This window comes from Helianthus annuus, chromosome 3 (assembly GCF_002127325.2).
Source record: "Helianthus annuus cultivar XRQ/B chromosome 3, HanXRQr2.0-SUNRISE, whole genome shotgun sequence".
NCBI lineage: Eukaryota > Viridiplantae > Streptophyta > Magnoliopsida > Asterales > Asteraceae > Helianthus > Helianthus annuus.
In genome coordinates, this window is record NC_035435.2 from 112,082,930 (window position 1) to 112,108,033 (window position 25,104).

Genomic DNA, 25,104 nt, shown 5'->3' on the forward strand with positions numbered 1-25,104 from the left:
TTCTTATTGGGTCATTTTTCAGAATAGTTTTGAACTGCGTGCGCGTCAGAGAATATTGTACCAATAGGAACCGTATTGCCCAATACGCTTCCTATTGGTGTCGCATTTAATGCTTCAAACCCTATGGGAAACGCATTGGCCTATATGATTTGTATTGAGGGATGTACAAAAATTTTAGAGGATGTGTAGATACCATCACCCTTTCTTTTTAATTTTTGTTATATTCTAGGTTTTAGTGGGATCCATCACGCATCTGATGGAAATTACCAACGGAGGTGATACTTGTTTTTTCTAGTAGTGACATCATAAAAATGTTTGGAACGCGTGATAGGGTATGCAGTATATTGAGTATTTGGGTACCAGGTAGTACAATACTGTATGAAATATTTTGACAACACACCAAATTGCAAGAAAGATTAACTTTAATACAAATACATCTACCTTAATATTAGATAGGAAATACAAAGAGGATTACAGTTATTGCAGTTTTCAGGACGAAGGGAGTAATAAAAGTCCATCCTGAAAAGCCGGTGGAATGAAGGAGTCTAATACATTGTTTATGTCAACTGATTATATTGTTAACATCCATTTGTGGCTAAAGACAAATATACAATTTGTTAACAATGTTCCTTCAATTATCTTTGTCTCTTTAAAGAATATCTTTGTGAACAACTATGTGATCCGTTGATCCTTCAAGTATAAATAACTATCGCTTTCATTCAAAATATCACAAGCTTAGTCCATCTCTAAAGCTCTCTCTCACCATTACTTATTTCCATACTTTTAACACACATAAAACCTTTTAACTTCAATGGCATCCATAAGAATATATGCTAGCATTCTTGTAGTTATGAGCCTTTTAAGTCTTGGATCATCCGAGACTGGGATTGGAACCATCAATAACCCTCCATACTTACGTAAGTCATATACACCATTGCGAGGAACACACACATATATATAATATTATAGAGCATATCATTTCCTATATATACACATATATATATAAAGTGATCATAACAAGTTTACATTGTAATTACAGCATCAGCTTGTTATGGGTTCCAAGATCAAGGAGTAATGATAGCAGCTGTGAACCAAGATTTATGGCAAGGTGGAGCTGCTTGTGGGAAAAACTTCCAAGTGACTTGCACAGGTGCAACCAACCAAGGTGTACCACATCCTTGTACGGACACCCCCACGGTGACCGTAATGATCACCGATTTCTGCCCGCCTCCTGGTTGCAAGGGCGACCTTGACTTGTCACATGAAGCCTTTTCTACCATTGCTGATCCAAGAGCTGGAGGAATCAAAATCTCTTACCAACAGTACGTCAACAATTACTTGTTCTATATTTTTGTTTTCTTTAACAATATATTTTCCTTGTTTCACAACAATATGTTCATTTTATTTGTGCATTAGGGTGTGAAGAAGAAGAAGAAGCAGCATAACCAAAGCTGCATTCGAAGATCTTTAAATAATAACTCTACTGGCCTAGATCGAAAGGCATTTTCAATCATTTCAACTTTTAATTTTCATTTTGCTTTGATGTTTAGTGTTCTCTTCTTTTTATTGTACGTTAGTTGCTATATCATGAATTCAAGGTGCATCTTCATAAATATAAATCTAGACATCCACTTAAATTGTATGAAAATACTGAAGAAAACATGATATTATACTAGTTGTGCCAAGTGAAAGGATAATAACTTTTTCTAACGGCAAGAATTCTATATAAATATGGGTCAGCAAAAAGCTGAAACACCAAACAAACAGGAGCTACACGATTACATCATGAATGTTAAAATCGCATCATCACTCCAATTTAATACAATTTAAGACGTGAAATTTGGACCTGCATTTAAATCAAAGAAAATAGACATCTTTGATATTATACACACCGTTGAAGAGGAAAAGAGGTTGGTATCGTTGTTAAGCTTTAGGAGATGTATTGAAAAAGGATTTATGTGGTCAGATTAAATATACAATTAATATGAATGCTGATTAAAGAGATAAATTAACTGAAAAGGTTGGTATCGTTGTTAAGCTTTAGGAGATGTATTGAAAAACTGTTTATGTGACTTACACACAACTGACTACTAGAAGCAGGTAATAAGAACGGAAAATGCAATCCAATTAAAAGATAATATAACTATAGGTTGTAAAACCTATCGTAGATAATATATAAGCCAGTTTTTATACTGGAATCAGACACTAGTTCTTCTTCTGTAGTAATAATTTTCTTCGAAAGAAAATCCTCAAAATAGACATGTTGACTAGAAAAGCAATTACCTAAGTAGATATACCTTTTTTTTTTGAAAGGAGAACTTCATTAAAAAAGACGCCTGACTCGAAACCCGAGACAGGAACCAACAACAACAACGAAACAGAAAAAACTACATGAAAGAAAAATTACACCAATCCGACCACGAGATGTGGTTGTTCCTTGATCTGTACTTAAACCACAAGAACCCCTGAGACTTGATATCGCAGAAGATGTTCTCCACCTTGGCCTCGACACCCGAAAAAACTGCCTTGTTCCGCGTCCTCCACAGACACCAAAGAGACGAGAAAACAACGCCCTGTATGATAGGCTTGGCAGCAACGCTGATGTAACTAGACTTGTGCACCTCCAACAGGTCATTAAACGAAAAAGCGAAAATGGGCGGGATTTTACACCAATGGCTAACCTTTTGCCAAATCACTGTCGCAACGAAACATGAAGTGAAAATATGGTCAACCGACTCGGCTTCCGTCTTGCACAGAGGGCAGAGACCGTCTCCCACCTGAATACCTCTTCTACTTAACGCATCCGCCGTCGGGATCCTACCCATCTCAGCACGCCAAACAAACAAATTGCATTTACCCGGAACCCATTTATTCCACTCTAAAACATAGCTGACCAAGTTCGGAGAAGCATCCGCCAAAACCCTTTTAACCGAGCTCACAGCAAAGGAACCACTAGGATCTCCCAACCATCTCCACCCGTCTTCTCTCGAGGACAGCGTGACCGAAGCGATTTCCTCCAGCAATGAAACCAATTCTTCCATTTCCACACCCGGGTTCGGGTCATGTTTCCAAAGCCAACACCCCGCAACCCGATCGCGAACCGAGCAAGATTTCACCACCTCCAAAGCAAAAATATTCGGAAATAACTCACAAAGCGGCTTCTCTTTTAACCACGGATCTAACCAAAACATAATGCGATCACCTTTGCCCACCGACCCTTTAAACATATTCCTGAGGACGACCGAGCCAGCAACGGGTTTCGAGAAGATTGAGACAATGCTATTCCATACTCCAGAACAAGACTTTTTGGACGGAAGGAAGGACCAGTTAGAACCATTAGCATACAAAGCATCCACTACTTTTACCCACAAACAGTCTTTCTCGCACTTATATCTCCAACCCCACTTGCAAAGCAAAGCAACGTTAATATCTCTTAGCTTACTAAGACCGATCCCCCCTTTCTTCTTGGGTAAAGCGATTCTCTCCCAGGCAACCCAATGGGTTTTCTTAACTTCACTCGAGCCACCCCATAGAAACTTTTTGATAAGCCTTTCTAAATCCTCGGTGACCCGTTTCGGGGCTTTATAGAGGGAAAAATAAAACGAAGGGAGACATTCAAGAACGGAGCGGACAAGGGTAACTCTACCACCAAATGACAGGAGAGCGGATTTCCAGAGAGCAAGACGCGACTCGAAAATCTCGTAAACCGGCCTCCAGTTGATAACCCGAGCCATATTTGCCCCCACCTTGAGCCCGAGGTACCTGAACGGAAAGGAATCCACTCTGCATCCGACAACCTCGGCCATAACCCCCACCGCCGCTTGATCCACACCCACACCAAGAAGGCCAGATTTATCTAAGTTGATTTTGAGACCCGAGACTGCATGGAAACACCGTAATAACCTAACGATGTTGAGAATATTCTCGGCGCTCCATTCCCCGATGAGCAAAGCATCGTCCGCAAAAAATAGATGAGACAACAACGGCCCATCCTCGGGAAGACGAATACCCGAAACAACCCCTACTTCAATTGCCTTCGAGATGAGGCAAGACAACGCTTCCATGGCCACTATGAACAAAAACGGGGAGATAGGATCCCCTTGCCGCATCCCTTTATTACACTTAAACTCGAAGGTGGGCGCACCGTTCACCAAGACCGACGCCCTAGCGGAGGAAAGAATGCCCCAAATCCAGTTACACCATTTAGACGAAAACCCCATCTGAGAAAGAACATCCAAAACAAACCTCCAACTGATGTTATCATAGGCTTTCTCAAAGTCGATTTTGAACAGGACCGCTTTCTTTTTATTCCTCTTAATCCACGAACACACCTCATTGATGATAAGCGGACCATCAAGGATAAATCTCTTTCCCAAAAAAGCCGACTGGGAATCCGAGATGACCGAGGGAAGAACCTGCTTAAGCCTATTAGCGAGCACCTTAGACACCACCTTGTTAATTACACCGACAAGGCTAATCGGCCTATAGTCACCAAGACAAATCGGGTCTTTCTTTTTGGGAACTAAAGTAATAAAGGAAGAGCCACAGCCGATGTTGATAATGCCTGTTTCGTGAAACTCCGACAACAAACTAACGAAATCCCCTTCGAAAAGATCCCAGAACTTCTTAAAAAACCTGAAATTAAAACCGTCCGGCCCGGGGGCCCGATCGTCGCCGCAGTCAAACACCGCGTTCTTGATCTCCTCCCTAGAAAACACGGAATCCAACCACGATGCCTCGGAGGTCGAAATCTTCTTTAAATTGGGGCACTCGAGACTAGGCCGATCCGAACACTCCTCCTCAAACTTCGACTTGAAAAAAGAAAATACCTCCTTCTTAACCAAAGAGGGTTTAGAAATCCAAGAACCGCCAACATCTAACCCGTGGATGACATTACTAGCCTTTCTCCAATTAATCTGAGAATGAAAGAACTTGGAGTTCTCGTCACCCTCCTTGGCCCACCTAATTCGAGATCTTTGCTTCAAATCCATACACTTAGCAAGCTCAATATCCGCAATAACTTTCCTATTTTCCATAAGGACCCATTCTTCTTCTTCCGACAAATCCCTAGATTCAAGGATCTCTTCTAACCCCTCCACTTCTTCTTTAGCGAGACTAAGGGCTTCCCCTTCTTGTTTTAACATCCTGTCACGCCACTCTTTAATTTTACAACGAATAGCACCGAGTTTCTTCATGAAAAACAAATCCCGGGGACCCCCCGGGTCAACAAAATTAACACAAGCCTCGGTCACAACATCATTGAACCCCTCTTTGCAAAGCCAGGAATTAAAGATCCTGAACGGCCGAGCACCATAACGAATATCTTTACAAGATAAAATCAGAGGACTGTGGTCCGACCACCGTTTCGGCAATACCAAGGCATTGGCTTCCGGCCACTTGTTGAAGAACTCCGAATTCACTAGGAACCTATCGATTTTGCTTAGCTTCTTACCATTACCCGACCTCCAAGTAAAAGCATATCTCCTCATGTTATACTCTAATAAGGAGGACTCATAGATAAAAGAGTTGAAGTTGTCCGCACATACCCGTTTGAAAGAACAATTCTTCCTTTCGTCCCTATTCCGAACCGCATTGAAGTCGCCCCCTAACACCCACATCCCGTCCTTACTACTAATAAGGGAGCTCAGAGAATCCCAAAGCTCCTTCTTCTCCTGAGTCCTTTGAGGAGCATAAACATTGATTACGTTCAGCACAGAGGAACATCCCACCAAAGATCCTCTTAAGAAAATAAAATTCCTATCCTTATGGCACTCAATTAATTGAAATAGACTATCATCCCATAGACACACCAACCCTCCTGACAGACCCACCGGATCGACAGATTCCGAAGCAAACGACCCTTTACCCCAAAATTTACTCAACTCGACGCGCGGAATGGAACTCTGTTTAGTCTCCTGGATAGCCAAGAAATTTACCCCGTATTCCCGTCTTATCTCCTTAATCCAACCGGATTTCACCCCACCCCCAATGCCTCGCACATTAATGGATAAGAAATTCATGGGATAACCACATTAATACCTGTAGAACCGATCGAATTCCTGACGAGATTGGCATGGCTAGCCAAGTCAACTCCAATCTTCTCTCCCACTGAAACCGTTTTAACAACCTCCTCCTCTATCTGACGAGCCCTAATACTGTCGACGTCTGGCTCCTGAACTGGGGCATCACTCGACAAACCGATAGGGACCCCTTCCGAATTAGCCCTCACATTGAGATCAATTCTGACCTCCCCACCTTCCTCTACCGGGACCTCCATGCTTTGAATATTCCTGGCTCTGTCGGTGAACCCAACAAACCCAAAACCTGGCTCCTCCACATGAAAAGTTTCCCTGGGCCTCTTGGAGGGCCTTTCCACAACAGGAGAGCTCGCCAATTCTTGCTGGGAAGCAGATTGGGCTTTTTTTAATACATGGCCCATACGTCTTCTCCTTGTGGGCTTGGACCTACTCCCACCAGCCCCACACAAAAAATTCCCTACTGCCTCTGGACCCACATCCTTGGAAACGGGACAAGAAGAAACCCCAGCCGCTGGAACTGACCCCACCTCATCATTACCGCCGACCTTTTCTCTATCCGCATGCACAGGAGAGAGAATGTTATGGGGATTAGCACCATCACCACCCACTGACCCCTCGACTCCCCCGCCGCATTCCCCATGCAGCGACTCTACGTTCCCCCAGTCAGCTACCCCACTCCCGTCTACCACCGGCGACGACATCGGCGAAAATACCGACGGCGACCCTCCACCCCATTCTGGGGTACCACCAGCCCTCAGACTGTCCGGCACCCAGTCATTAAGGTCTTCTTCCACCCGAATCTTGTAAGATCTATTCCTCCATTTCACCGCAACCCCTACGTTGATCCTATCAACTTCTCCGACGAGCACCCCAACCCTGCAAACCGAAAGGTCTTGATCTTCCTCCACCCCTTTCGGAACGTGAAGGACTTTACCAAACAACCCCCCCACTAGAGACATCACATCCGACGAGAAAAGATGCAACGGAATGCCACACAACTTCAGCCAAGCCACTCTCTCAAGAGGAAGCGATTGTCCATTCCATCCATCCAACCTAGAGAACCAAGGGCCCCAAAGGCTCTTAGACTCCAAAAACCGAGCCGCCGAAGCCTTGTCATGGAAGGAAATTAGGAGGGTCATGCCACCCAAATACTGGACATTCGCCACCACTACCTTCGCAATGCTGAGCAATCTATCAAAGTCAACTAAAGTCTCCAAGTTAACAGTCGTACCGACTAGGGCTAGGCCGGAAAGCTCCGAGAAAGCCGAAGATCTATCCGGGATTATCACAGACTGCACAACAGACAGCTTTTCACCCCACTTATCCCCCGAACCACCCTTGACTGGATTTCTCTGATCATGGGACGAGCCCACCACATAACTGTAGGACCTGAAGTCCCTAAAGTTAGTGGTCGATTTGCCAAGAGCCTCACCATACACACTCGGACCACGGGTCTTCTCCGGAGCAGAACCGAACATCCCAGCATTTTCCGCCGCAAACCTCGCAATGTTAACCTTCAACCTACACTCACCCATCTTGACACCCTTCAGACTGTTTAGCAACTCCTGACAGCTTGCAACATCTTTGAAGGAAGCGAACCCAAACCTTAAGCCAAACTTGTCCCTTTTCTTCGCCACAAACGTGCCGACAATCTCCCCATAATTCTCCAGACACTTCCTGAGCTCCCAAGGGGTGCTACCATCCGGAAGGTTTGAGATAAAAAGTTTGGTGATTTGACCGACCATGGGAACCACCACGCACAACACAGAGCCACTCCCCTAACACCTCCAAAAAAGCAAACGAAGCAGTGGCCACTCGACCCTAAGAGTGTTAATGGAATTCGAACCAATCTAGCTAAACTATACTCCGATAGCCGCGATCGGTATCAGACCCACTAAGCCCCGAAGGAGACAAGAGACCGCTGCGGGAAAAGAGGGTAGAGGGGGAAACGAACTACGAGCCAGAGAAGAAGGAGAAGGCCGAGAGGAGGAGACGCAAAGACAAGATAGGATGCAGGGTACAAACCGGGCCTTCCGGGGGAAGGTCGGGACCTCACACACTATATCGACTGGCGGAACTCCGGTTACACTCCGGCGACTCTTATAATGAAGACAAAAACAAAGTCAGCATGTATTTTTTCTAAGTAGATATACCTAATAAGCCATTTTTAAACTAGATATTTCAAATAAAAGGTCAATCAGATCTAAACACGCCATCACACACCGGCTAAGCTGGCTAACTGGGAGCAATAACAGAAAAAATGCTCAAGTACAATGGGGACGGCAATAGGGCCAACGAGAAACAGCCACATGGACAAAGGTCGCTAAAGGAGCAAGCACAATCACAACTTTAGTCGTCGCTACATGACTACAATGACATCAGCCACGTCTTCCGTTGGACAGAAATAGCTATCCTGCAACCTAACCACATTTTTTTAGATTTTTCATGCCACAAACTATTGGCACATCCAGGCCCACTATTTTCACACTTTAGTCCAACTCAATGTCTTACGCATCAGTGGCATTTGAGTGAAAACAGTAAGTCAGTGGCCAAGAATAGGGTTTTTGTCTGTATGCGGCGAATAGAAATACATAAAGTTTAGTGTCCAACACCAGTCAAGCACAAAATTTCAGAGGGTATATACACAACGTACAGCTCTTCATGGCGTATATCAGGCATGAATATTTAGATTGGTGAATTTGGTGTTTTGGTGTTATAAACTCTCGTCCGGTTCGAACATTAAATCGTTTAAAATATTATATTGTTAATTATTTTGAAGAACTCCAGTATGGTTCGAATATATTATACCATATTTTTTAACTCTCCTCTAGTTCCAACATTATGCTGTTTCAACATTATATCGTTTAAAATATTATACCATTAATTTGTTTGATAAACTCCGGTACAGTTTGTGGCGGGACAGGCGATAACCAAGGCAGAGGCGGGCAAAATAGCTAAACACGAAAAAGCTTGCATCGAGATCAGCACGTGTTCGTCCCGTTCGCTTTCAATAAATTTGGCGCTCTCGCCCCTGACGCGGTGCGGTTCCTAAAGCGGGTTCAACAGGTAGTAAGCAGTAACACCGCACATGTTAAGGGGCAGAATTTTGTGTTTAGCAGGGTAGGGTTTGCTATTCAAAAAGGGTAGTAGCGCAGCTTGTTGCTCGTCTACCTGCCATTAGTTTGTAATCATATTACATTTTATGTGTTTGATCAATAGGAAATACTATATCTATTGTTATATGAATCGTTAGGCGCTAGTCGGTCGGTTGGGTACCGACTAACAATTAATCGGGATTAACAGTGACTAATCGGAATTAATCAGATTGGGATTTTTATATGTAATTTTTATTTACATATACACACACGCACACGTTTTTATATATAGTTTATTAAAGTAGACATACTTTACCACTCATTGACCATTTTTTTAAGTAACTAGCGGGAATTTATAAGGTTTGATCGAAATTTGGTCATAATCTAATCTGGAATAGGCCGCCATTGACCACCTAGAGATTAATCGGTGAACCACCAATTAATGATTAATCATCGACTAATCGGAGACTAGTCGAGATTTTTACAACCATGACTATATCGCTTAAAATATTATACCATTTTTTACTCTCGTCTTGTTTGAACATTATTTCGTTTCAATATTATATCATTCAAAAAATTATATCGTTACAATATTATCGTTTCAACATTATACCGTTCTCAACCTTATACCGTTTCAATATTTTGGTTTCAAATATTATATCGTTTAAAAAAAATTACTTCCATGCAATTTCATTGTTTAAAAAATTAAAAAAATTGAGATATTATGTAATACAAACAAACATCACGTAAACCAACATATAAAGAACTGAATATGATATGGTTGCGGATGCTACTACTGCTGATGTCGTCCTAGAGACAGATGGTACGGTCAGGGATGTAACCATTCATGTTGTCATCGCTCCTGCGCCTCCTCAACCAACCACTGCAGTGCATAAGACATCGTGTCGACCCTATCAATAAGTCAGTTAACATCGGCCCGTAACTGCTGATACGCCGCTGCTCCCGGGGTAGGACCTGGAACAACATGACGTGGAAACTGTTGCGTCACGGGCAATGGTCGTGGTTGTGGCAGCTTTGGAATGTCCATATTGGGAGCATGCTCCTGAACGGGCCCAACTTGGGGTGGCGGATACACTGGGTCACACACCATTTTGGCTCAAAATGAATATGCTAACATGACATCCACATGACAGAAACGCCCAAAATGGGCATGAATTACTATGCATGGTCTAAGTAATCGTGTGTATACCGGATACAATTCAAACTATCTATCTGAAACATTTGAAAAGCAAAGAAAAGTGCAAGAAAGATTCACATTACTATATATTAAAAAACCAAATGAAATGAACAGTTATTATATGTTGGTGCACTTGTGTCTGTACTTTGTCTGTATTCAGTCATGATGTAAAACGATGTCCTTGTTAGTCATGTAAGTTTGACCAAGTCAACCATCCTCCTGGTTTGACTTGGCCAAACAGTTAGTTTATGAATGTGAATTGTCTGGCTCGAAGGATGACTCATCGAAGGATAGTGTGATCCTTCGATGAACTCGAAAGATGTACCTTCGATGGATATTGATGGACCTCGAAGGATATCATCCTTCGAGGTGTAGATGTGAATCCTTCGATGGTTTCATGATCGATAGATGATCTTTCGATCATCTATCTGATCCTTCGATCAGTATTCCTGATCCTTCGACCAGACTTGCTGTGTTTGGGTATATATACCCATGCAGTGTGTTCTTTTCAGTTTAGACATTTGGAAACACTTGAGAGACACTTCTGTCAAGAACACACACATTAGAGAGTTTGCAATACTGATTTGTAAACCTTGTGCTTGTAACCGGAACCTTTCATTTGCATTAATACAAGTGGTGTTAATCGGTGAACCTTGTGTGTCTTGTGTTTATACTTGTCTCAACTCGGTTTCACTCTAGCTTGGATTCCGCACTTGCTAGTGTGTTAACATAACAAGGTTAAGGTTTAACCTCATCCTCCGCGAGGGACCTACAAGTGGTATCAGAGCCGTGGCTCTTTACCTTGTTAAAAACCGGGTTTGTTCAAGTCTTGGTGTGTTTGGACACTTGGTTTAGTACCCGTTTTTGGTGGTTTTCTTACATTTTTAAACATAAAAACGTGTTCTAAACTAACCGGGTGTGTTCAAGAGCGGGTTGGGTAACTTACAACTTGTTTTTACGAAATTTGGTGATTTCCGGCCAAATTCCGGTGTGTTCCGGTGACCGGACTTTCTGGATAAGATTTGCCATTTTGGGCATATTTTATTTGAAAATCAAAGTTGGTGAAAAGTTGAGGTCAGAACATCCTTTCTGCCGAAAGTTGGTTCACCAACCAATCACCTTTCTCACCAACCTGCCACCTTTTTGTTAGTTGTGTCAGAAGCGATCGAAGGATATCTTTCGATATCGAACGATCATCTTTCGATCAAGGAAGGCTCGATAGATAATCATCTTTCGACCCATCCTTCGAAGTCAGAGACTTATCCTTCGATCCAGGGAATCTATTCGAAGGATAGTTATTCGAAAGATAAGGATCTTTCAAATTGTGAATCTTTCAAAATAATTGCTCGAAAGATAAGGATCTGTCAAATTGTGAATCTTTCAAAGTCTTTGTTCGAAACTCAACAGTGATCTTTCGAACACTGTTGATCGTTCGAACAAGTCTTGATCCTTCGAACAAGTCTTGATCCTTCGAACAAGTCTTGATCTTTCGAACAAGTCTGTATCTTTCAATTCTTGTCTGATTGAATCTAACAGGTTTGTGTTTGTGAAGGTTTCCAATTAGTATCTCATCAAAATGAGTTGTACAAGTCCTTGGGACTGGAGTATTGACTCACAATCTAGTCAAGAGCTAACCTCTGCTGCAGCTTGGGCAAAAAGTATGTTTCCACCGCCATCAATCAGTCCATGTCAATGGGCTTTGGTATCCAATCAAAGTCAAAGCATTCAAAATCTTTTGATTAGTGAAAGCGAAACGGGCAGCAACAACCGTCCACCAAAATTGAACCATATGAACGACTTTCCATCATGGAAAAACCGCTTTCACACGTATGTTCAAGGACAAAGCACCGATCTTTGGACATGTTTCATCAATGCATTCAATGCTAATCTTGAGGTTGCAGCGTCCACTTCAGAAGGTTATGCTAACATGCTCGAAAATGACAAGAAGGCTTATGAATTGGAGAAAAAGGCTTTTGCTACACTTACACAAGCACTCAACAAAGATATCTATCATCAGTTCTCCTACTGCAAGACCACGAAAACATTGTGGGATGCCTTAGTTGCTAGAGGAGAAGGCAATGCAGCTACTCGAAAGTCTCGTCATGATTTGTTGAAGAAAGAGTTTGAATCGTTTCAATTTTTGGAAAACGAAACTCTAAATGATATGACAACACGGTTCTATCATTTGATTAGTGAAATGTGTGCTTATGGGGTTGTATCTACTCAACAAGACATGGTGAATAGGTTTGCTGACGCCTTACCTCCAAAATGGAGTTCTTTTATTGAGTTGTTGAAGCATACTGGAACTCTAGACACGGTTAACATCTATGAGTTCATTCAGAAACTGGAACATAAAAATGATGAAGAAATCAGGAAAGCAAAGCGAGCTCCCGCTCCTCAGAATACAGAAATGTACCTTCCAGGCTTCGATGTTTTGGCAAGATCCGCTGCAGCTCAGCAACCTAAACTGCAAACTGCATTTGTGTCCAACACAAGTTCTCTTCCGTTTCCTCAATCAACTGCAGCTCCGGCTTTTGATCCAAGGTCTTACATTCCCGTCCCAACACAGCCACAAGTCCAACCACCACAACAACAACAGCAGGCTCATTATACAAATAGTCCTCAACCTCAAAATCCTAACACAATCCGAGTCGATAATTCAAACCTTTCACACATCAGCATTGAAGTTGCTAAGGAGCATATGGAAATTATCAATACAATGGTCAGTGCCTACTGTGGTTTGGTAGCAGGTCAGCTTGGAAACATCAACATGACCAATGAAGATTATCAACAGATCGACAAGGAAGAAATGGAGTTGATGGATATCAAATGGGCCTTTGCTAGTGCAGTGAGAAGGGCAAAAGATTTCATGGCTCGAACTGGAAGAACTTCGTTGGAAGGAAAGAAAGATACGAAGTATGGGTTTGATATTAACACTGTTACATGCTTCAATTGTGGTAATAAAGGGCACTTCAAACGAGAGTGCACTCGACTAACAAAACAAGGCAATCACAACCCTTTCAGAAACCAGACGAGTACTACTAATGTGAATGCCCAGCAAGAAAACCGTGAAAGGAGGATGGTGGCAGTTAATAACAATCAGGGCCAGCCTGGAACTTCAAATCCCAATCGGGCTCTGGCTGTTCAAGCTGATGAGGGATGTGACTGGTCTGTGCAGTTTGGTGAAGGTGATCAAGGAAGTGGAACAGCTTGTTATGCAAAGATCATCAATCACATCGAGCATGTTCATAAAGAAGAGTCCTCTGAAAGTGATGACAGTTTTGGTTATTCTGGAAGTTCTGATGAAGAAGGCTCTGTTTCTGGGGATAATCAATCAGAGTCTGATGTGAAGGAGGAAGCAGGTTCTGGTGTTGAGGATTTATTGAATGAAGCTGATGATCTCATATGTCAGAAATCAATTCTGATCAAGAAGGCTGCTACTACATCCAGGGAAATGGAAAAGTTCTTTTCTGAAGACGGATCTTTTTCTTTTCAAACTGCTTTTATGACAAATGTGTCAGCCTCTTCGAGTCAGGTAAATTCTGAACCTCCTGCTCCTAGTGTTTGTGAATCATGTGCTGAAATGAAGCTTGAACTAGAAAAGCTTCATAGTCATAATCAAAATTTGGTTATTGAACTTTCCAAATGCAAAGAGGCAAATATGGCTTTAACTCGGAACGAAAAAGATTTTAAATCAGTAATTGAAACTTTAAAGAAAAATGTGTCCGAAGTGAACAAAGTAGTTTACCACAAGCAAGTAAGTATAAATGAATATATTAACATTGTGGAAGAAACTAAGAAGCAATTAGCCATTGCCCAATGCGAGCATGATGCGATCAAACAAAAATTGGAGAGTTATTCTAACTCCCAATTTGTGCTTGATCACATCATCGATGTTCAACAACCGAAGGGAAATCAGAAAGGCATAGGGTATAAGAAATGTCCGCCCCCTTTGATGAATAATTATACCAAGATGCCTGATGAGGAGGAAATGCCTCGGTATGAACCCAGTGTGCCTCTTGATATTGAGGAATTTGCTACTGGCCTAGGGTTCAAACCGGACAATTCTTCAAACACATCCTCTAAGCAACAAGAAACGTCATCATCCATGAAGCAAAGTCCTCCAATTATCGAGGACTATGAGACATCGGATGATGAATCAGAATTGGATGTAAGTGATCAGGATAAATCACTTAACAAGATGAAAGGAGTAGTTATTCCACGAGAGAATCACATTCTTTGTGATCCTGATACTCCTGATTTCCCATCTGTTAAGAAGCAAGTGATTGATCCTGTCAAAGTTGATAAGACATGTGTGTCTACTGTTAAAAGCAGTAATGTGTTGTATACATTAGTTGGAGATAATAAAATCTACTCAGATCACGTTTTCCCAATTAAAAATGTAAATCAATCTTTGATTGATAAAGTCTTTGAAGACAACACAAACAAATTTTTGGGAAAAACACTTCCGGGAATTGTTGTAACACAATGTGATCCAATTCCTAAGGCTGAGATTAGAAAACAGTTTGGTAATCAAAAATCTTCAACCACTCAACAACCTAGTGCTTCTAATGGTAAACAACCAGTCAAACGAGCTCAAAAGCATAAAGGCTCTCAGATGAAATCTGAAACAAAAGGAGCTCGATCTCAAAAGAAAGCAAAAAGTGTCAAATTCGTGGCATCCACCGGTACTGATAAGATTGAGACTTTTGAGAATAAATCAAACACAGATTTTGTACATCAGGTCACGATCTTAAAACGTAACATTGATAACAATTACACTCAACGCACAAATGGGTGTGATGAAAAGGCTAGTACCTCAGGTTCCACGAGTTCGACATCTTGTGGTCAATCAAGTTCTCCTAAGTTTGTTGAAAGGAGAACATGCTTTAAATGTGGAGAAATTGGGCACATCATCAAAAACTGCCCAAATGCTCCAAAGAATAAATTTGTTGAGAAAGCTCCACCTGAAACAGTTCATCCTCAACGTCGGTCAGTTTCACCTAAACATGATAAACGAACTGTAAAAGAACAAGAAACTAAACAACGACGTAAGAACATGAAAACTGTTGAAAAAGCTTTGAAATCTGAAGTTAAAACAGTTCAAAAGGAACCAAGTGTCTCACAACCTGTAAAACCAGAATCTTCAAAAACTGGTAGGCAAAAACAAACTTGGTTACCTAAGGCGGGTGACAATTCAGGGGGAGCAGTTGTTCTTGAAAACCATCAAGAGATTGATATCACATTTCGTGATGCTCAGGGACGACCCAAGACCACTAAGGCTTGGGTCCCCATCCTCAACTGATGTTTTTAAATGACATGTGCAGGGTGTTCTAGGAGGAACTATTAATAGTCACTAGATTGTTTTACAACGAAGTCTATGCACCTGTTGCACGTCTGGAAGCTATTCGGATCTTTCTGGCTTATGCCTCATTCAAAGGATTCAAGGTTTATCAGATGGACGTCAAAAGTGCATTCTTACATGGTGTGGTTGAAGAAGAGGTGTACGTCGAACAGCCCCCAGGTTTTGAAGATCCTATCCATCCCGATCGGGTTTGGTTGCTCAACAAAGCTCTCTATGGTCTTCATCAAGCACCGCGAGCTTGGTATGCAACCTTATCCACCTATCTGCTGGAGAACGGTTTTCGAAGAGGTCTTATCGATTGTACTCTCTTCATCAAAGAACAAGATGGAGATCTTCTTCTGGTACAGGTATATGTTGATGATATTATTTTTGGTTCTACTAACGATGTCTTGTGTAGGAATTTCGAGCGCATTATGCAGGATAAATTCGAGATGAGTGCTATGGGGGAAATGACCTTCTTCTTGGGCCTACAAGTGCAACAAACTGAGTCTGGGATATTCATCCATCAGACTAAATATGTTGGTGACATCTTGAGCCGGTTCCAGATGTCTGATGCAACGCCCAATGGTACCCCACTGCCACAAAATCACGGAATTACTCCAGACTTGAAGGGTGAAGCTGTTAGCCCCTCGTACTACCGCGCAATGATCGGATCTCTTATGTACCTCACAGCATCAAGGCCAGACATAATGTATCCAACGTGCCTGCTTGCCAGATATCAAGTCAACCCGAAGGCCTCACATCTTGCAGCTGTAAAAAGGATTTTTCGTTATTTGAAGGGTTACCCTGACACCGGTCTATGGTACCCTAGGGATAATAACTTTGACTTGATTGCATTCAGTGATTCTGATCATGGCGGATGCAAAATCGACGGCAAATCCACAACGGCTGGATGTCAGTTTTTAGGAAATCGCCTAGTCACATGGCAGTGCAAGAAGCAGACGTGCGTCGCTACATCAACATGCGAAGCTGAATACATTGGTGCCTCAAGTTGTTGCTCCCAAGTTCTTTGGATCCAACAACAATTGCGGGACTACGGTTTTGAATTCCTAACTACTCCTATTTACGTTGATAATTCTGCTGCATTACAGATCACTAGAAATCCTGTGCATCATTCAAAGACCAAACACATCGAAATCAAATATCACTTCATACGTGACTGCTTTGAGAAAAGGCTAATCGATGTTGTTAAGGTCCACACCGATGACCAACGTGCCGACCTTTTTACCAAAGCATTTGACAAATCAAGATTTGACTTTTTATTATTGGTAAACGGCATTAAGGTCAAGCAAGAGTAAACCAACATCGGAAAATCATTTTTGTAAATACCTTTGTGTTTTAAATTTGTCTTAGTTTATTGATTTTAGGGGGAGTAAATCCAAAAATCGGAAAATCCAAAAACATCGAAAAATTTCAAAAACACAAAAACAATAGAAAAACAAAAATGAGTTTCCTGGCGAGCAAAAGAGAAAATGATAGTACATCAGTGGTCTATCCAAACCTCTTTAAACCTTAAATGAAAAACGATAAGCAGCTCTATATAAGATGTATCGGTAGGCTCACAATCATTTTAAAGTGTGCAGGGTGATATAAACTTAAATCGACTGAAGACCAGGTGGAAACCATTCATTGGCATATGGTCTTAGTACCGAAATTTCGTTTGATAGATTGCCGAGGTTCTGAGATATTCGGTCTTTATGCTGCTTATCATCTGGGTATCATGGTTGTATCTTTTACCGAAAAATAACGGGGGCGCAAGTCTAGATCTTCCATGATACTATACATACGTGTACATATACATATTGCATTCGACCTCAATAAGTGATAAACAATCACATGTCCAAACAAATAAGTGATAATATATCACATTTATCCGGGAGTCAAGTTCGTCTCTCTGCTGTACGGAAGTACTGACCTGTTCACGGACTTGCTCATGTGCCCCCATGCATATGAAAATCAAGTTCCTCATAAATAAGTGATTATATCACATAGGGCTTGTTTTCAAATCAAAATAAGTGAGAATCTCACATCATATACGGTCAAACAGATGATAATCAGTATACTCACCGGTAAGATGAACCCTCGTGCATACCTTGATACGGGAATGTGTAACACCCCGAAAACGGGTTTGGTAATCAAACCACGTTAATACTAAAAGACGGGTAAAATACCGTTAGTGGTGAAAATTTACCCGGTAAATATTAGGATTTAAGTAAATAAACCTAATATTAATTAAAAGGAGAATAAATACTTTGAGAAAAGTAAGTTTATAAGAAGCCCGAGTTAACGGGACTTAAAATAAAAAGGGTTATAACTCTCGAAACCCACTAAGTAACTAGGAATATCAACCTAGTTAATTATGTGGTTTGAAAACAATAAAGAAAACTTGGTTTATAATACTTTTGATAACTCTAAAAACTTGAGGGACTAAAAGTGTTAAATGAGAAAATAGTTTTAACTTAATAAAAATCAAAACACCAAAACACACACTTATGTGTGTGTTCTGGTCGTGATTTACACAGGAGCCAAAAAGGGTTTTTATCAAAACCCTAAATCACAAGAAATTCAGCCAAATCAAGGGAAATCAAGCTAGGAAATTGGGGCTTTTAATAAATTAGTGATCACCAAACCTAGGGGATTACAAGGTATGTCAAAATTCGTTGTTTGATTCTATTCAAAATTATGGATGAACAATTATAATCCGAAATTAGTATTGCATGAATGTTGTTTGGATGATATTGAAGTGAAATAGTGTTTAGGAGTAAACCCTAGACAAGTATAAATTGAAATCATGCTTAGCTCAAGTAAATTCAGATTTTTGTTGATGCTAAATTGAGGTATAAGATGTTCTTAGGGTTTTGATCGCTAAATAAATAGTGTTATGATGTCAAGAACATGCTTAATTTGAAAGCTGAATTCAAACGGTTCTTGATCAGAATTTACAGCCAACTTGTATTGGCTGTAACCTGGATAAAACGTGGTAAAAACATGTGTTTCTTGAGCCTAAAATGTAATTCCAGGAAATATCTTTAAAACCCCACTGGAATCGCATTTTTTCGACGAAAATTGAGCGTTTTATGAATTTTTCCGTATCAAAGGTTCAAGCTGTGTTTTCTGGCAGAATCTGCAGCCCATTACGAATGTCATAACTCAATTTAGGAATTGAGTTATGCTCTCAAATTCTTACTGTAGAAAGTATTAAGTGATTAGAAGAATTGCCAATTGGAATTTCGTCAATCGGATAAACGAGGAATTTTTAATGAATTTTTCCGTAAGCTGCAGTCAGAAGTGACGAATCTGATTGCAGCTTAGTAAATGAATTTTTACGAATTCTTGGTAAAGAGTTAGATCTTTAAATTTTAACACAAGTTCGAACCCTCCGAGGGGTACGCCACACAAAAAATCATGATTTTTTGAAGACTTGTAAACAGGTTAAACAGGTCACCAAAAACAGCCTATTTTCAGTGATATGAAACTTGATTTTTTTTGGTGTTATAAATTATGCCCACAAAGTTCATATGTTGAAACTATGAATGAAACACGTAATTTCCTAATTTATTTAATTAGGGGTGATACGTGATAATACGGAATCTAATCATAATGTAGATTTTAGTTAATTACACTTATCATATGATTAGAGGTAGTTAACTAGTAGAAAGTTAAAATTTACTAATGACGAAGTCGAATAATGATTTCGACATAGAAAATACGTAAGGTGGAATAGTCGTATTTGTTAATGACTAATCTAACCACCTTGTAAATGATGATAGTTTGACGCCTAACAAGCTAGGTGGAAGCTTGTGGATGAAGCGGGTCAAACGGAGCGCGTACGGAAAGAAAGGCGTGGCATGGATGCAAGGTAAGTATAGCTTACACTAGTCTTATATGTTAGGATATTCTCTTATCGTATTAGTTATGAATGACATAAATACATAATTGAGGTATGATGTTCCGGCGTGTAAACGTACGGAACAAAGTAGTCAATCATGACAAGAAACCATGAGGATGGTTAAAAGGAGTTAAATCGGTAAATTGGTCATGCGTTGACCATAACTATTGGTTTTGAAAGACACAGTAAAACATAAACCATGATAGGCTAAAAAGTGTTAAGAAACGATTAATAAGTGAAATGACCGCACGATGTAAACCGGAGCGAGTCATGTAGATGAGATGGTAATAAATATCATCTCGTCAACATATTCGGTCACTTAGACCAAATGGGTTAAAAGGTGAAGATATCACCCTTTGACAATAACGACTAATGATTTTTGTCGAGTTATATTATTTCAGGTGTAAATGTCAAATGGGTATTAGCAACGCTATGAATTAGCGGTTATAAAAGCAAGGTATTAAAAACGGGTCAATATATTGATCTGCGCCAGGTATGTGAAAAAGGGTAACCCTCATTTAGAACATGTGGTTCAAAGAGTGTTAAAAGTAGTCAAGGTGAACATTTGGTTACTTGATAAGTAAACCAAATGTTTTAGGTAAGGAACATTGTATTTGGAAAGCTTAATGACTTTTCAAACAAAATCATAGGTTAAAAGAGGGATTACGGGTCAAAATAAGCATACGAGTGAAAACGGGTTTAAATTGTGTAATAAACCTGTGATTATAACCTAATATGGTAAATAACCTTAATTTGAAGTAGTGTACGTGATATAAAGGTTAAACAAGTATGTTTGTTTGATAAACGTATAAACGGGTCAAAATTTTGGTAAAAGAGTAATAAACCGAAGACTTAAAAGTCTTAAATTTTATTAATCCGGATGTTGGATTTTAACTCAATATGATGGAAGATTAAATTACAATCATGTAGGAAGAAACGGTAGATCAAACGGATAAGCGGTTTGAAAGATACGAAAGTTTTCGTGTCGAATAACGGCAAAAATAGAGAAGCTGGATGCAGAGTCCACCGTAATTTACGGTCCCACCGTAAATTACGGTGGAGATGAATTGGTTACGGTGCTAATTGTCTGTTGTACGGTAGAAGAATAGAAACCCAGGGGCCACCGTAATTTACGGTCCCACCGTAAATTACGGTGGAGATTATTTTTTTTATATTTTGTTTTCATTTGAAAATCAATTGTTTCCCGGACATCGTTCGGACATGATTTAAACCCCGTATGACTAAAGCATTTCATGTTTATGAAATATAGGTACACCTTGGACGCCGGAAGACGATCAAGCTCAGCGAAGAACCGAACACGATAATGATACATGCTTCCGCACTTTGCTACGTTGTAATTTTTAAACAACGAATTCGATCACGTTATGTAGAATAACTTATGATTTATAAAAGTTTTAATAAACCCGTATTTCCAAATGTTTATGTAATCTTAAATTACATGATTGTTTTACGTAAAATTTACGTTAAACCTTGAATAATAAGACCAGGTGTTACAGAATGTGTCGTGATGTGGATGAACACCGGTCGGTAAGTATAAATCATACCTTAACGTATCCCCTCGCCATGATTACATCTGATAAGTTGAGCTTAAGTGGACAACAATATCGATAATTGTTATAGGATGCTTATCTTAATGTTAACTAACTGAACAACAAGAGTGTTTTGACATGACCGTACACTGATATGATTCTCTTACCCTCGAAACTCGCAAAAAGAATGTCTGTATATATTTATTTACTGCTTAACTTTTATTGTCTTATTTTAAACAGTTTCGTCGTTTGGTGCATATCAGCACGACATTAGCGGTGATGTCGTTTGATAACACTCAAAGGATATTAAAATTGTTGTCTTTTAATTTATTCAGAAATACCAAAAAGATTTTAGGTGTGTTTTAATATAAACTTTATAAAAGCCAAAAAGATTTTATTTCTACTTTATTTTCGATCGTACGATGTTGGAGCTCGAGTCTTCGTTACCTGAAACCTGAACGAAAACCGAATTGACTAAATCTTCATAAACGGTCGAAATTTGCAAGTTTTGAAAGTTAAATCTAAAATTGAGAAATTTATTAAACTTTCAAACTGCCGGACGGTGTTTGATTGTGACATGGTCATTCGTGTGTCATTTGTTTATACTAACTATTCCAAGCAGTTGTTCTCATTACGCGTTTAGATTTCTTGCATGTGCAGATTCTAAAGGCTAGGAGAACATGGTCAATGACAAGCTTTGGAATGAAGACACGACGTGAAGGCACTTAAAAGATGAAGTTGATCGAGTTGCCGCTGACCATCATCAACATCACAAGGATCTCAAGCATTGAAGATCAAGTCTTTCACAAGCATAACTCAAGGGGGAGCTTATGTTAAGGGGGAGTTTGTCAACACACTTCCTACAAGATACGGGTAGTTTGTTGATACACTTTCTGCTTTCAAGACGTGAAGACTTTGAAGATCCTCCGACATTGAAGACTTGAAAGGACATCAGAGTCCTGAAGACACGAAGATCAGAGATGATCAAGATCGAGACAAAGCTACAGCCAAGGGGGAGTTTGTTGGTGCACTTGTGTCTGTACTTTGTCTGTATTCAGTCATCATGATGTAAAACGATGTCCTTGTTAGTCATGTAAGTTTGACCAAGTCAACCATCCTCCTGGTTTGACTTGGCCAAACAGTTAGTTTATGAATGTGAATTGTCTGGCTCGAAGGATGACTCATCGAAGGATAGTGTGATCCTTCGATGAACTCGAAAGATGTACCTTCGATGGATATTGATGGACCTCGAAGGATATCATCCTTCGAGGTGTAGATGTGAATCCTTCGATGGTTTCATGATCGATAGATGATCTTTCGATCATCTATCTGATCCTTCGATCAGTATTCCTGATCCTTCGACCAGACTTGCTGTGTTTGGGTATATATACCCATGCAGTGTGTTCTTTTCAGTTTAGACATTTGGAAACACTTGAGAGACACTTCTGTCAAGAACACACACATTAGAGAGTTTGCAATACTGATTTGTAAACCTTGTGCTTGTAACCGGAACCTTTCATTTGCATTAATACAAGTGGTGTTAATCGGTGAATCTTGTGTGTCTTGTGTTTATACTTGTCTCAACTCGGTTGCACTCTAGCTTGGATTCCGCACTTGCTAGTGTGTTAACATAACAAGGTTAAGGTTTAACCTCATCCTCCGCAAGGGACCTACATTATAATATATTATAATAATATACTAATAATTGCTATTATTTTCTTTACTTTTTAAGTTGGATAAGCTTGGTGTCAATCAATACTGGTATCGAAAATACCGGTACGGCCCGATTCATTATCGGTACATGAAGGTAAAAATCGGTACCAGCTTGATACAGAAAACACCAAAAGTCGGTACCGGATTTAGTTTGAAAATCTTTTAGTTCGGGAAGTTCGGTACTGCTACACAGTACCATTTGCTCATCCCTGATCAGAGCTCCGTGGCTCCGTGGCAACCGATACCGAAAATACCGGTTACGGTACCGGTATATGAAGGTAAAAATCGGAAGCGAACCGGTACTAGAAACGCCAAAAGTCGGTACCGAATTGGTACTTAGGATCCTTCTGTTCGGGAAATTCGGTACCGGTACCCAATATTATTTGCTTATCTCTGACCACGGGTTTCATACGAACAACATCATTAACATACAACTTTTTTGGTTGATTTTCTTTCGATTTTTTTATAGTTTTTTACATTTTCTTTTTATTCTTGTTAGTGGTTCCAGGTGGAACACGCTCGTAGTGATTTTAAAACACATGTAAACATAGACTAAATAACAAAAAAAGTTTGCCGCAACACGACTAGGGTGATAAACCTAGTTAATAATCCATAACACAAATACATCAACGAAAATATTTTCTGGAAATACAAACAAGAATAAAGTTGTTGCATTTTCTAATACATTGTTTGTGTCAACTGAATTTATTGTTTACATCCTTTTGTAGCAAAAAGACAAATATACAAATTATTAAAAACGTTGATTTTATTGTTTACATCCTTTTGTGGCAAAAGACAGATATACAAATTATTAAAAATGTTGATTTTATTGTTTACAACCTTTTCTGGCAAAAGACAAATATACAAATTATTAAAAAATTTTGATTTTATTGTTTACATCCTTTTGTGGCAAAAGACAAATATACAAATTACTAAGAATGTTCCTTCAGTTCTCTTTGGCTCTTCAAAGAATATCTTTGCGAACAACAAGTACCGAATTGCCGTATGATGCACTGATCCTTCAAGTATAAATAACTATCTCTTTCAATCAAAAGGTCACAAGCTTAATTCATCTCTAAAGCTCTCTCTAGCATTACTTATTTCCATACCTTTTTATATACATACAACCTTTTAATTAACTTAAATGGCATCTAGAAGAATATATGCTAGCATTTTTGTAGTTATGAGCCTTGTAAGTCTGGGATCGTCGGAGACTGGGATTGGAACCATCAATAACCCTCCATACTTACGTAAGTCATATAGGTACACATATACATATATAAGATTATAGAACATATCATCCTATATATAGTAAGTGATCATAACATGATTAATTATATTGTAATTACAGCCTCGGCTTGTTATGGGTTCCAAGATCAAGGAGTTATGATAGCAGCTGCGAATCAAGATTTATGGCAAGGGGGAGCTGCTTGTGGGAAATACTTCCAAGTGACATGCACAGGTGCAACCAACCAAGGCGTACCACACCCTTGCACGGACACCCCCACAGTGACTGTGATGATCACCGATTTCTGCCCGCCTCCTGGTTGCAAGGGCAACCTTGACTTGTCACACGAAGCCTTTTCAACCATCGCTGATCCAAGAGCCGGAGGAATCAAAATCTCTTACGAAGAGTACGTGATCAACTACTTATTCTTTAATTCCTTTTTATTTTAAGTAGTTCAAAATGCCATTACTTAACATGTACCATTTACATGACATATATAACAGTAGATTTTCCTTGTTTCACATCAATACGTTCATTTTCTTTGTGCACTAGGGTGTGAAGAAGAAGAAGTATCACCAAAGTTGCATTCCATTCAAAGATCTTTAATAACTCTACTGACCGGGATCGAGAGGCAATTCCATTCATTTCAACTTCTAATTGTCATTTTGCTTTGATATTTAATGTATCTCTTCTTTATGTTGTACGTTAGATGGTATATCATGAATCCAAAGTGCATCTTCGTTAAAATAAATCTTAGTCTCCACTTAATTTGTATGCCAAATATACTGATGAAAACATAATATAAAGTGTGCCATGTGAATGGATAATAACTATGCTCTTGATTCGTGATTGAAACACCTCACGACCAACATAATAATTAATTAATGTTTACAAAGGAACGTGACGTCGCCCTAAATTAATTAATGATACTTTTACATAAAAGCCAATTAAGAATGAAACAAAGATATACAATTGATTTGCACCCTAGGGTGAGGATCAAATTTTTTTTAAACGGCTAATTTCTTTAA

General features: G+C 39.8%; 2 protein-coding genes and 1 long non-coding RNA gene across 3 annotated transcripts; all 3 read left to right on the top strand.

Moving 5' to 3' along the window:
• Nucleotides 1-772: 772 nt before the first annotated feature.
• On the top strand, nucleotides 773-1,637 carry LOC118490354 (EG45-like domain containing protein). Its single transcript, XM_035987940.1, has 3 exons — nucleotides 773-917; nucleotides 1,040-1,322; nucleotides 1,417-1,637. Exons 1-3 carry the CDS (start codon nucleotides 812-814, stop codon nucleotides 1,421-1,423), a joined length of 396 nt encoding a protein of 131 aa, XP_035843833.1. The 5' UTR covers nucleotides 773-811; the 3' UTR covers nucleotides 1,424-1,637.
• Nucleotides 1,638-18,202: 16,565 nt separating this feature from the next.
• LOC110929523 lies at nucleotides 18,203-20,422 on the top strand. Its single transcript, XR_002587210.2, has 3 exons — nucleotides 18,203-18,341; nucleotides 19,467-19,555; nucleotides 19,987-20,422. It is a non-coding gene; the product is annotated as an uncharacterized LOC110929523 (long non-coding RNA).
• Nucleotides 20,423-23,977: 3,555 nt separating this feature from the next.
• On the top strand, nucleotides 23,978-24,779 carry LOC118490355 (EG45-like domain containing protein). The gene is made up of 3 exons (XM_035987941.1): nucleotides 23,978-24,098; nucleotides 24,200-24,482; nucleotides 24,629-24,779. Exons 1-3 carry the CDS (start codon nucleotides 23,993-23,995, stop codon nucleotides 24,633-24,635), a joined length of 396 nt encoding a protein of 131 aa, XP_035843834.1. The 5' UTR covers nucleotides 23,978-23,992; the 3' UTR covers nucleotides 24,636-24,779.
• Nucleotides 24,780-25,104: the final 325 nt, after the last annotated feature.